This window comes from Rhinopithecus bieti, unplaced genomic scaffold, assembly GCF_001698545.2.
Source record: "Rhinopithecus bieti isolate Rb0 unplaced genomic scaffold, ASM169854v2 scaffold_13243, whole genome shotgun sequence".
NCBI classification, from domain to species: Eukaryota; Metazoa; Chordata; class Mammalia; order Primates; family Cercopithecidae; genus Rhinopithecus; species Rhinopithecus bieti.
This window is the reverse complement of record NW_016807353.1, coordinates 395,016-408,329: the sequence shown is the minus strand read 5'-3', so window position 1 is coordinate 408,329 and position 13,314 is coordinate 395,016. Positions and strand designations below refer to the sequence as shown.

General features: G+C 50.0%; 1 protein-coding gene across 1 annotated transcript in view; it reads right to left on the bottom strand.

Moving 5' to 3' along the window:
- ITGAL (integrin subunit alpha L) overlaps positions 1–13,314 on the bottom strand; it is a 51,554-nt gene that overhangs the window by 23,627 nt on the left and 14,613 nt on the right. Inside the window, 9 exon segments of the mRNA XM_017881424.1 lie at positions 496–647; positions 753–913; positions 4,239–4,369; positions 4,504–4,576; positions 4,578–4,699; positions 5,948–6,085; positions 6,457–6,608; positions 10,293–10,425; positions 10,524–10,597. Of these exon segments, the coding sequence (XP_017736913.1) occupies positions 496–647; positions 753–913; positions 4,239–4,369; positions 4,504–4,576; positions 4,578–4,699; positions 5,948–6,085; positions 6,457–6,608; positions 10,293–10,425; positions 10,524–10,597 (1,136 nt within the window).

Below are 13,314 nucleotides of genomic sequence, written 5' to 3'. Positions count from 1 at the left end.
TATTATATATATATATATTTTTTTTTTTTTTGAGATGGAGTCTCGCTCTGTTGCCCAGGCTGGAGTGCAATGGCACGATCTCGGCTCACTGCAACCTCTGCCTCCCGGGTTCACGCCATTCTCCTGCCTCAGCTTCCCGAACAGCTGGGACTACAGATGCCTGCCACCTCGCCCGGCTAATTTTTTGTATTTTTAGTAGAGACGGGGTTTCACCATGTTAGCCAGGCTGGTCTCGATCTCCTGACCTCGTGATCCGTCTGTCTTGGCCTCCCAAGGTGCTGGGATTACAGGTGTGAGCCACCGTGCCTGGCCATATATATAATTTTTAAAGAACACTAGAAGAAAATATGCTAAAGGTGTTATTACTACCATTGCACAGGAGAGGAAGTGACAGCACAGAGGGATGGAAGTGACGTGTCACCCACTGTACAGTGACGGAGCTGAGCCTGCCCCTGCAGGTAGCTCATCCCAGAGCACTGGCGCTGGCTCCCTTACCGGGAAATGAAATGAGAAGTCAGTGCAGGACATGGTGGTGGTGACAGCTATGTTCCTTCTGAGTTCATGTCTCCCTCCTGGGAACAACCCCCGCCTTCTGGTCCGGTGGCCATCCAGCTGCAGAGTGTAAGTGAGATTGGCAACCAGGCGGCCTGGGCAGGGCAGAAAAGGCAAGAGTTGAATGGTGGGGGATCCCAGGGCCATAAGCCTGGATTTGGGGCAGCAGCTACCCTGGGGAGCAGGAGGAGAGCTCTGACCTTGGAACTGGGGGATGAGAGACTTGATCTGGAAACAAATTGTGATATTAACACCTTCTTTCATCTTGTTACTTGTTGAATAGGAGCACTCCACTTCATGCACTGGGATCTCGGCTGGAGAGAAGGACATCAGGGTGACCACATCCACCACGGGCCGGGAACTGCAGGGCAGAAAGCAACCAACTCTCTCCCTCCAACCCAACTGCACGTCCCCCCTCAGATGTGGGGCTCCTGCCAGCAGAGCCCAGATAACTCTCCTTCCCTAAAGCAGACCTCAACATGTCACTGCCTCCTCTTAAGGAAAATAATAATGATACTTTTTATTTATTTATTTTGAGACAGGGTCTCACTGTGTTGCCCAGGCTGGAGTGCAGTGGCATGATCACAGCTCACTACAGCCTTGGCCTCCCGGCTCTAGTGATCCTCCCACCTCAGCCTCCCAAGAGTCTGGGACCACAGGCATGTGCCACCACACCTGGCTAACTTTAAATACATTTTTGTAGAGAAGGGATCTTCCTATGTTGTCCAGGCTGGTCTTGAACTCCTGAGCTCAAGCAATCCTCCTGTCTTGGGATCCCAAAGTGCTAGGATTATAGGTGTGAGCCACCATGCCTGGCCAATAATGATGATAACTAATTAGGACGCCCAGTTCATTCTAGCAGCCTCTGACCCATTTTCCATGAAGAAGAGTAAGCTCTTAGGAAGAGAAATCATGAGTTACTTTCTTGCTTATGTTTAAGCCTTCAATGATGCTTGCATGAATTTTATTATGCTTCATAATAAAGTTGCATCTTTTGTTGTTGTTAGAGCCTCCCTTTGTTGCCCAGGCTGGAGTGCAGTGGTGCAGTCATAGCTCACTGGATCCTCACACTCCTGGCCTCCAGTGATCCTCCTGTCTCAGACTCCTGCATAGCTGAGATTACAGGAGTGAGCCCGAGCGCCTGGCTCCTTTTTTTGAGATCCGCCTCCTGGGCTCAAGCAATTCTCCCGCCTCAGCCTCCCGAGTAGCTGGGATTACAGGCGCACACCACCATGCCCAGCTAATTTTTGTATTTTTAGTAGAGATGGGGTTTTAACAGGTTGGCCAGGCTGGTCTTGAACTCCTGACCTCAAATGATCCACCCGCCTCAGCCTCCAAAAGTGCTGGGATTACAGGCATGAGTCATCGCACCCTGCCTATTTATTATTATTTTTTTTGTGTGATAGAATCTTACTCTGTCGCTCAGGCTGGAGTGCAGTGGCATGATCACAGCTCACTACAACCTCGACCTCCCAGGCTCAAGTCATCCTCCTGCCTCAGCATCCCAAGTAGCTGGGCCTACAGTCACGCACCACCATACCTGGCTTAAAAAAAAAAAAAAAAAAAGAAAAAAAGGCTGGGCACGGTGGCTCACTCTGTAATCCTAGCACTTTGGGAGCCAAGACGGCGGATCACTTGAGTCAGGAGTTCAAAAAACCAGCCTGCCGCCAACAAGTGGTGTTGTTGAAGCCCCCGTCCCTTGTCGGGTTGGTTTACTAAAAATACAAAAAAAATTAGCAGGGCATGGTGTGCACACCTGAAATCCCAGCTACTCGGAGGCTGCAGCAGAAGAATCGCTTGAACCCAGGAGTGGCAGCGTTGCAGCTGAGCCAAGATCACACCACTTTCACTTTTCTGGCCTGAGCAACAGTAGACTCTCTCAAAAAAAAAAAAAAAAAAAAGTACAGATGGTGTCCCACCGTGTTGCCCAGGCTTGCCTCAAACTCTTGAGCTCAAATAATCCTCTTGTCACAGTCTCTCAAAGTGCTGAGTGGGATTACCCACATGAGCCATCACACCCTGCTACTTTTTAATTATATATTTTCCAACATATAAGCTCTCTCCCAAGTGCCTGATTCAGTGTTTAAGACATAGCAGGTGATCAATAAATATCCATTCACCATCAGATATTACATGACTCTTCCAACAATTCTAAGACATGGGTAAGGTAAACAATGTCACTACCATTTCAAAGATGAGGAAACTTGGGTCCCAAGAAGCTAAGTGGGCAGGGCATAGTGGTTCACGCCTGTAATCCCAGCACTTTGGGAGGCTGAGGCAGGCAGATCACCTGAGGTCAGGAGTTCGAGAGCAGCCTGGCCAACACGGTGAAACCCCGTCTCTACTAAAATTACAAACATTAGCTGGGCGTGGTAGCGCGCACCTATAATCCCAGCTACTCGGGAGACTGAGGCAGGAGAATCGCTTGAACCCAGGAGGCAGAGGTTGCAGTGAGCCAAATTCGCACCACTGCACTCCAGCCTGGGTGATAAGAGCGAGACTCTGTCTCAAAAAAAAAAAGAAAGAAAAAAAAAAGCTAAGTGACTGGGGTAACAGCATCCCAGAAGTAAATGACAGAGCTTTAACTTGAATCCAGATCACCATGTTCTAAAGCTATGCTTTTCCCGATCCCACGATATTGCTTCTTTTTGAGTTTTAGTGTCAGGTAGGCCTGGGTGCACATCCCAGTTCCATCACTGATGGCAGCTGTTCAACCTGGAGTAAAACGTGAAGACTCTATAAAAAGCAAACCTATTTAACAGGGCTGGGTGAAGACCCAATGAGCTCATGCCCACGAAACATCTGCATGGGGCCTGGCACATAGTAACTGCACAGAGGATGTGGCCAGGTGCGGTCCTCATGCCCCTAATCCCAATTACTTGGGAGGTTGAGGCAGGAGGATCCCATGAACCCAGGAGTTTGAGATCAGCTTGGGCAAAGTAGCAAGACTGTATCTTTTTTCTTTTCTTTTCTTTTTTTTTTTTTTTTTTTTGAGATGGAATCTCACTCTGTCGCCCAGGCTGGAGTGCAATGGCGCAATCTCGGCTCACTGCAACCTCTGCCTCCCGGGTTCAAGCAATTCTCCTGCCTCAGCCTCCCGAATAGCTGGGATTATATGTGCCTGCCACCACGCCTGGCAAATTTTGTATTTTTAGTAAAGACAGGGTTTCACTATGTTGATCAGGCTGGTCTTGAACTCCTGACCCCACGTAATCCACCCGCCCTGGCCTCCCAAAGTGCTGGGATTACAAGTGTGAGCCACTGTGCCTGGCCTGGAAGACCATATATTAAAAAAATAAAAATTAGGCCATGCATAGTGGCTCCTGCCTGTAACCCCAGCACTCTGGGAGGCTGAGGAGAAAGCATAGTTTGAGACCAGGAGTTTGAGACCAGCTGGGGCAACATAGCAAGTCCCCATTGCTACGAAAAAAAAAAAAAAAAAAATTAGCCAGCTGTGGTGGTGAGCATTTGTAGTCCCACCTACCCGGGAGGCTGAGGTGGGAGGATCATTTAAGCCCAGCAGTTTGAGGCTGCAGTGAGTTGTGATCACGCCACTGCACTCTAGCCTGAGCAACAAAGAGAGACCTGTCTCTAAAAAAACCCAACATAAATAAATAAATAAAATATAAACAAAACATAGGATAAGAGCTGGGGTCATCAGGTATGACCCAGGAGCCCCATCTCACCTCAGCACGATCATCTGGCTCTCAGCCCCCACAGCCACGTCTGCCAAGCCGTCCCCTTCAAGGTCCTTCACCCCATGGATGGAGCGTCCAAACCACCGAACTCCTGAGAGCACCTGGGTCCCTTCTATCCGCTGAGAGCAAGAAAGGAATTATCACTAAGTTGAGGAGAGGTAGGTTGGAGGGAGGGAAGGGTCGGGCTGGGGAGTAGGCTTGGGGGCTTAGGGCACCCGAGAATGGAGTGTGATTGGCAGGCAGGATACCTCACCTGACTTGACTGGGGGCTAAGCCCCCCATGCCTCCCATTGAAGATGTACACAGCCCCTGCTCCTCCAGAGGGGCCCCACAGCCACGTCCACCAGCCCATCGCCGTTGATGTCTGTCAGAGCAGTGATGGCTTCTCCAAAACGCCCAAGGGGGTAGCCGGGGTCCCCCTGCAGCTCTGAGACCTCTTCAAACCCCAACTAGGAAGTAGCAAGAGACAGGTCACACCCAAGTCACTCAGCAAGCTGTCACAGAGCAACTGAGTGAAGAACGCTAAAAAAAGTAAGATGGGGTCCCTCCAAGAATTGGAATGGAGCTGTCAGACTAACCAGGGTTCAAGCACCAGCCCAGCCTCTTACTGTCCTCTTACTGTGACCTTGTGGTTTCAGACATCCCCCTGCTGAGCCTTGGGGTTTCCCTTTATATATATACATTTTTTGGATAATTTTTTTTGAGACGGAGTCTTGCTCTGTCATTGGCTGGAGTACAGTGGCGTAATCGCAGCTCACTACAGCCTCGAACTCCTGAGCTCAAGCAATCCTCCCACCTCAGCCTCCCAAGTAGCTGGGACTACAGGCATGTACCACCACATCTGGCTAACTTTAAATTTTTAATTTATTTATTTTTATTTTTGTAGAAACAGGGTATTGTCATGTTGCCCAGGCTGGTCTGGAACTCCTGGCTTCAAGCAATCGTCTTGTCTCAGCCTCTCAAACTGCTGGGATTACACGCATGAGCCACTGCACCCCAGGGATTTCCATTTATAAACTAAAGCTTGTAGTATCTCAGCAGGTGGTCATGAGGAAAGTGAGGTCGTGTCTATAAAAAGTTTGGCGCTGCCTGCCAGGTGCAGCGGCTCATGCCTATAATCCCAGCAGTTTGGAAGGCCAAGGCAGTGGATCACGTGAGGTCAGGATTAGAGACCAGCCTGGTCAACATGTCGAAATGCTGTCTCTACTAAAAATACAAAAATTAGCTGGGTGTGGTGGCGGGCACCTGTAATCCCAGCACTTTGGGAGGCCGAGGCGGGTGGATCACCTGAGGTCAGGAGTTCAAGACTAGCCTGACCAACATGGTGAAACCCCGTCTCTACTAAAAATACAAAAATTAGCTGGGCATGGAGACACACACCTGTAATCCCAGCTACTCGGGAGGCTGAGGTAGGAGAATCCCTTGAACCCAGGAGGCAGAGGTTGTGGTGAGCCCTGATTGCACCACTGCACTCCAGCCTGGGCCACAAGAGCGAGACTCTGTCTCAAAAGAAAAAAGAAATATTGGCACTGGACCCTGCACACAGTCTTTCCACAGTGAGGATTCGCTATTGCCTCTCTGTCGTTCTAAAAGTTTGATCACCACATGACCAGACAGAGAAAGCCTTCAGAATAACTGGGAGCTGCAAATCTCTGCTGCTCTACCTCCTCCCTCTCAGCCCCAGGTCCTGGCCCCACCTGTTTTCTCTGGTAGATAAACACCCGGCCTCCTCTCTGCTCCCCATAGAACAGTGGGGCGCCAATCAGCAGCAGCTCTGTCTCCCCATCTTGGTCCACGTCGACACCGCACAGCTCCCCACCAAAATAAGAGCCAATCTGTGGGGAGAGGCAGGTGTTTGGGGAAACGCCTGTGGGAACAGCAGAGGCTGGCAGGGAGATACCTGTACCGAGTTCATCTTATGCCACTCCCTCAAATGCAGGTTCCAATCCTGGATCCACCCCTAGTCTATGTGCATTAAGACAAAGTGGGCTGTTTGTCTTAATGCACCTTAAACAACCTCAAGGTTGTTTCTTAAACTAGAGAGGGAGATGACAGGGCTTACCTCCGTGTGTTATGAGGGACAAATGTGATGGTGTTTAGCACAGGGCCTGCCACACGTAAGTGGATGAGCGTTCAAAGGACAGAAGGGAGTGTGACGTGTGTCCCTCCAGTCCCTGGTCTGCAGATGCCCTCGGACTGTGCGCACCTGAGTCCCATGGATTGTCTGGATCTGGCTCCAGTGTCCTCCGCCCTGTGGCTCTTGGAACAGCAGCACTCGGCCCACGTGCTGGTATCGAGGGGCTCCTGAGGCCAACAACAAAGTCTTTTCCCCGGAGGGCAGCCAGGTCACGGTGTAACCTGAGGAAAGTGTGCAAGGCGTGGAGTCAGGAACAGAGGATGCTGGAAGAACACCCAGCAGGAGAGGAGCAGGGGCCCCAGGGAATTGGGTTAGTAGCAGAGATGCATCAAAACAGCTGAAGACCTTCTTCTGAGAAAAGCAGCCACGTGCTCCCAGCCGACCAAATCCTGCCATCTTGGGGATGGCATTTCTTCAACTGTGGGTGACATGCACACCCAGGGAAAAGCAGCTATGCACCACAAGTGGAGTGTGGAGCCTCTTCTGAGCCTCAGTTTACCTGAGGATTAGTAAGGAAGACTCCATTCTTTCTTCTTTTTTAGAGACAGAGTCTTGCTTTCTTGCCCAGGCTGGAATGCAATGGCGTGTTCTCGGCTCACTGCAACCTCCGCCTCCCGGGTTCAAGCAATTCTTCTGCCTCAACCTCCTAAGTAGCTGGGATTACAGGTGCCCAGCCACCACACCCAGATACTTTTCTGTATTTTTAGTAGAAACAGGGTTTTGCCATGTTGGCCAGGGTGGTCTCGAACTCTTGGCCTCAGGTGATCCACCTACCTCAGCCTCCCAAAGTGCTGGGGTTACAGGTGTAAGCCACCATGCCTGGCCTCTTTTTTCTTTTTTCTTTTTTTGAGACGGAGTCTCGCTCTGCCGCCCAGGCTGGAGTGCAGTGGCCGGATCTCAGCTCACTGCGAGCCCCGACTCCTGGGTTTACGCCATTCTCCTGCCTCAGCCTCCCGAGTAGCTGGGACTACAGGCGCCCGCCACATCGCCCGGCTAGTTTTTTGTATTTTTTTAGTAGAGACGGGGTTTCACTGTGTTAGCCAGGATGGTCTCGATCTCCTGACCTCGTGATCCGCCCGTCTCGGCCTCCCAAAGTGCTGGGATTACAGGCTTGAGCCACCGCGCCCGGCCCTCTTTTTTCTTAAATAATAAAATAAAATAAAACGGGAGGCTGGGTGCGGTGGCTCACACCTGTAATCTCAGCACTTTGGGAGGCTGAGGCAGGAGGCTTTCTCAAAGTCAGGAGGTCAAGGCAGCAGTGAGCCAAGATGGCGCCCCTGCACTCCAGCCTGGGTGACAGAGCGAGACCCTATGTCTAAAGAAGAAAAAAGGAACAGTACCAATCTCATGGGGTGTGTTTTGAGAGTTAAATAAGACGCGTATATAAAATGCTTAGTGCTATGCTAGTGATAGCTAAACTGAGATCTGAAGGATAGTAGCATAGTAGACACTCAGGATTCTGTTTATTTATCTATCCACATATATGTATATATTTACGTGTGTGGATAGTGAGGTGGGTGTCTAACTAGAGATTAAACTTTTTTTCTTTTTTTTTTTTTGTTTGAAACAGCGTTTTGCTCTGTTACCCAGGCTGGAGTGCAGTGGTACAATCTCAGCTCACTGCAACCTCCGCCTCCTGTGTTCAAGTTATTCTCCTGCCTCAGCCTCCCGAGTAGCTGGGATTACAGGTGCACGCCACCATGCCTGGCTAATTTTTTGCATTTTTACTAGAGACTACAAACATTTCACCATGTTTGCCAGGTTGGTCTTGAACTCCTGACCTCAAATGATCTGCCAGCCTCAGCCTTCCAAAGTGCGGGGATTACAGTGTGAGCCACCATGCCCAGCTAGAGATTAAATTTTAGAGTTATTTCTTCTTTTTTTTCTTCACCACAGCCTTAACCTCCCAGGCTCAAGTGATCCTCCCATCTCAGCCTCCCAAGTAGCTGGGACCACAGGCATGCACAACCATGCCCAACTAATTTTTTTTTTTTTTTTTTGAGACAAAGTCTGTCTCTGTCGCCCAGGCTGGAGTGCAGTAGTGCAATCTCGGCTCACTGCAACTTTCGCCTCCCAGGTTCAAGTGATTCTCCTGCCTCAGCCTCCCAAGTAGCTGGGACTAGCGGTGCGCATCACCACATCCAGCTAATTTTTTTGTATTTTTAGTAGAGACAGGGCTTCACCATGTTGGCCAGGTTGGTCTCGAACTCTTGACCTCAGGTAATCTTGGATAATTCAAGAGGAGGAAGCCTCAAAAAGGAGTAGCCAGTCCTCTTACTAATAAGGCAGGTTGTTTAAAAATGTGCCTGGGAGCTGGCCGGGCGCGGTGGCTCAAGCCTGTAATCCCAGCACTTTGGGAGGCCGAGACGGGCGGATCACGAGGTCAGGAGATCGAGACCATCCTGGCTAACACGGTGAAACCCCATCTCTACTAAAATACAAAACTAGCCGGGCGAAGTGGCGGGCGCTTGTAGTCCCTACTCGGAAGGCTGAGGCAGAATGGCGTAAACCCGGGAGGTGGAGCTTGCAGTGAGCTGAGATCCGGCCACTGCACTCTAGCCCGGGCGACAGAGCGAGACCCTGACTCAAAAAAAAAAAAAAAAAAAAAAAAAAAAAAATGTGCCTGGGATTTAATATATAGGTGTGACTGATGGTATAGAGAGTCATAGAGAGTCACTGTCACTGAAAGAAGTTTACTAGTCACCGTTCCAAGAGGCAGGAGGCACTGGATGCCAGTCAGGACCAGACAAACACCAGATTAGTGGAGAGGCAGGAGGAGCCAGGGAAGAGCATGACCCAGAGCTCTTCTTGTGGTTTCCACAAGGAAGGGTGGTAAGTTAGGTTGGCAAGTTCAAGCAAGTTTAGGATTGCACAGTTTGAATAATTTTGGCTGACTCTGGGCTATAGCGGTGGCCTCTGGTTGATTGATGCCTGGCCCTGAGCTGATTTAGGGCAGAGGAACTATTGGCTTGGTGTGTATGGATTAGACAAAGGAAGTGCCTGGGGATATGGGCTTGGAATTGGTTGGTTTGCATATAAAAGGCCTTTTTTTTTTCTTTTTTTTTGAGACGGAATCTTGCTCTGTCATCTAGGCTGGAGTGCAGTGGCGTGATCCTCAGCTCACTGCAACCTCTGCCTCCTGGGTTCAAGAGATTCTCTTGCCTCAGCCCCCTGAGTAGCCGGAATTAAAGACACCTGCCATCATGCCCGACTAATTTTTGTATTTTTAATAGAGATGGGGTTTCGCCATGTTGACCAGACTGGTCTCAAACTCCTGACCTCAGGTGATTCACCCACCTCAGCCTTCCAAAGTGCTGGGATTACTGGCGTGAACCACTGTGTCCGGCCCTGTTTTTTGAGACACAGTCTTGCTCTTTTGCCCAGGCTAGTATGCAGCAGCGTGATCTCCGCTTGCTGCAACCTCCACCTCTCGGGTTCTAACAATTCTCCTGCCTCAGCCTCCAGAATAGCTGGGACTACAGGCATGCACCACCACGCCTGGCTAACTTTTGTATTTTTAGTAGAGACAGGGTTTCACCATGTTGGCCAGGCTGGTCTTGAACTCCTGACCTCAGGTGATCTGCATGCCTCAGTCTCCCAAAGTGCTGGGATTAAAGGCATGAGCCACCATGACCAGCTACAAGGTATATTCACAGGCAAGTTATTTACTATCTCTAGGAATTCGCCAACCCTGGGAGGCGTAGTCTCTTCAGGATGAGCACAGCCCCAAGATGTTAAAGCATCAGAAAATACAAACAATAAATTATGAATGTTATAGCCATATTTAAACTCCGACTTTGTTCATGCTGGTTGCTTAACTGCTTTCATTATTGTTTTGGAAGCCAGGCTGAGCGACCATCTGACCCTACAACCAGAAGAACCCAGCAGAAAAGAGAAGTACTCACCCAAATAGCCCGCTCTTACTTCTGGTGTCAATGGTTCATTCCCAATAAATGTGTCATCCTGCATGTCTGCCTTCAGGTCGAGAAGGCCCCCAGCCCAGTCCTTGGCTCCTACTGCCCCCACGACTGCATGGCCCTGCCCAGGGAAGGAGATGCGCGGGTCAGCTACCCACCGATCCACCCCCCAGAGTCAGATGCACTCCCTGCAGCCCATTGCTCCAGACCAGCACGCACCCTGCTGAGGTCGGCACTGATGCCGCTGGAGGACAGCTCCATGTTGAAGGAAGTCAGGTCCTGTTTGCTTGTGCCTGGGGAACAAAGCAGAGAACAGGTGAGACGCAACAGCTGTAAATGCAGTGAAAAAAATTCATGGCAGGACGGGGAAGAAGTGAGGTATTTACCTCTGGGTTAAGGTAGAAGGCATGCATGTGAGGGTCAGGCAGACCCAGGAAGTGACTTAATGCTGAGTTGACTTTCTCATGTGATACCCTGGGAGTCCCAGGTTTGTTTGTTTTTTGTTTTTGAGACAAGGTCTTGCTCTGTTGCCCAGGTTGGAGTGCAGTGGTGCAATCACAGCCTACTGCAGCCTCAACCTCCCAAGCTCAAGCAATCCTCCTGGCTTAGCCTCCTGGATAGCTGGGACTACAGGCACACACCATCATGCCTGGCTAATTTTTTTTTTTTTTTTTTTTGAGATGGCGTCTCTCTCCGTGGTCAAGGCTGTAGTACAGCAGTGCAATCTCAGCTCACTAAAGCTTCTGCCTCCTGGGTTCAAGCGATTCTCCTGCATCAGCCTCCCAAAGTAGCTGGAATTACTGGTGCACCACCATGCCCAGCTAATTTTTGTATTTTTAGTAGAGATGGGGTTTCACCATGTTGGCCAGGCTGGTCTCGAACTCCTGACCTCAGGTGATCCACCTGCCTCAGCCTCCCAATGTGTTGGGACAATGACAGGTGTGAACCACCGTGCCCAGCCTCCAGATTGGAATATCCAATTACTCATCTCCGTGTGTCCAAGACTCAGCTCTTGGTTTCTGCTCTGACTCAGGCTTCTCACGTCTATGAATGGCACTCCCACTCATCTAATGAACCATCCTAAGAAACCAAATCCACCTGGAGTCTTCTCTTTCCTCCATCTCGTCTCCAACACATCACCAAATCATGATATTCCTGCCTTTGAAATACACCCTCTTTCTGTTTTTTGAGACAGGGACTCGCTGTGCTGCCCAGGCTGGTGTGCAGTGGTGTCATCATAGCTCACTGCAGTCTCAAACTCCTAGGCTCAAGAGATACTCCTGTCTCAGCATCCCAAGTAGCTGGGACTACTGGTATGCACCACCGTGCCTGGCTTATATAGCTTCTCCTTAAGAACTCTTCACTGGCTGGGCGTGGTGGCTTAGACCTGTAATCCCAGCACTTTGGGAGGCCAAGGCGGGCAGGTTACCTGAGGTCAGGAGTTCGAGACCAGCCTGGCCAGCATGGTGAAACCCTGTCTCTACTAAAAATACAAAAATTAGCCAGGCATGGTGGGACACACCTGTAATCCCAGCTACTTGGGAGGCTGAGGTAGGAGAATCACTTGAGCTTGGGAGGCTCAAAAACAACTGAAGGTTGCAGTGAGCCAAGATCATGCCACTGCTCTCCAGCCTGGCCAACAGAGTGAAACTCTGTCTTGAAAAAAAAAAAGGTCAGGCACAGTGGCTCACACCTGTAATCCTAGCACTTTGGGAGGCTGAGGCGGACGGATTACCTGAGGTCAGGAGTTCGAGACCAGCCTGGTCAATATGGTGAAACCCTATCTCTACTAAAAATACAAAAAATTTATCTGGGTGTGGTGGCAGGCGCCTGTACTCCCAGCTACTCGGGAGGCTGAGGCAGGAGAATTGCTTGAACCCAGGAGGCTGAGGTTGCAGTGAGCCAAGATCACGCCACTGCACTCCATCCTGGGTGACAGAGCAAGACTCTGTCTCAGAAAAAAAAAAAAGAACTCTTCATGGGCTGGGCGCAGTGGCTCATGCCTGTAATCCCAACGCTTTGTGAGGCTGAGGCAGAAGAATTGCTTGAGCTCAGGAGTTAAAGACCAGCCTGGGAAATATAGTAGAAACTCTGTCTCGGCCGGGCACAGTGGCTCATGCCTGTAATCCCAGCATATGTGAGGCTGAGGCAGGAGGATTGCTTGAGCCTAGGAGTTCAAGACCTGCTTGGGCAATAGAGTAGAAACTCTTGTCTCTACAAAAAATTTAAAAATTAGCCAGGTGTGGTGGTGTATATCTGTAGTCCTAGCAACTCAGGAGGTCGACGTGGGAGGACTGCTTGAGCCCAGGAGTTTGAGGCTGCAGTGAGCTGTGATCGCGCCACTGCACTCCAGTCTGGGCAACAGAGTGAGTCCCTGTCTCAAAACAACAACAACAAAAAACTCCTCATGATTTCTCATCAATCTTCACACTGAAATCCACACTCTTTCTGAGGGCCTGGAAGACCCTTACCTCCTTGCCAACCTTCTCTCTCCCTTCCTCACCACGCTCCGGTCACACTGAACTTTTTCCATTTTCCTAGCATGCTGAGCCCTTTCCCTGCCCCCAGTCTTGCTTCTCTCTGCCCTCATTCCACCTTCCTCACGTTGCTGTTTGAATCTCATCTTTCATATCTCAGCTTAAAAGCCAGTCGAGAGTGAATTTTTTTTTTTTAGACGAAGTCTCTGTCACTCAGGCTGGAGTACAGTGGCTGCAACCTCCACCTCCCGGGTTCAAGCGATTATCCTGCCTCAGCCTCCCGAGTGGCTGGGACTGCAAGCACTCACCACCACGCCTGGCTATTTTTTTTAGTAGAGACGGGGTTTGGGGTTTCACTGTGTTAGCCAGGATGATCTTGATCTCCTGACCTCTTGATCCGCCCACCTTGGCCTCCCAAAGTGCTGGGATTACATGTGTAAGCCACCGTGCCCAGCCAGAGAGTGAATTTTTTTAAAAAAACATTTTTAAAAAAAATTCACTTTTCATTTTATTATTTATTTAGACATGTCCTA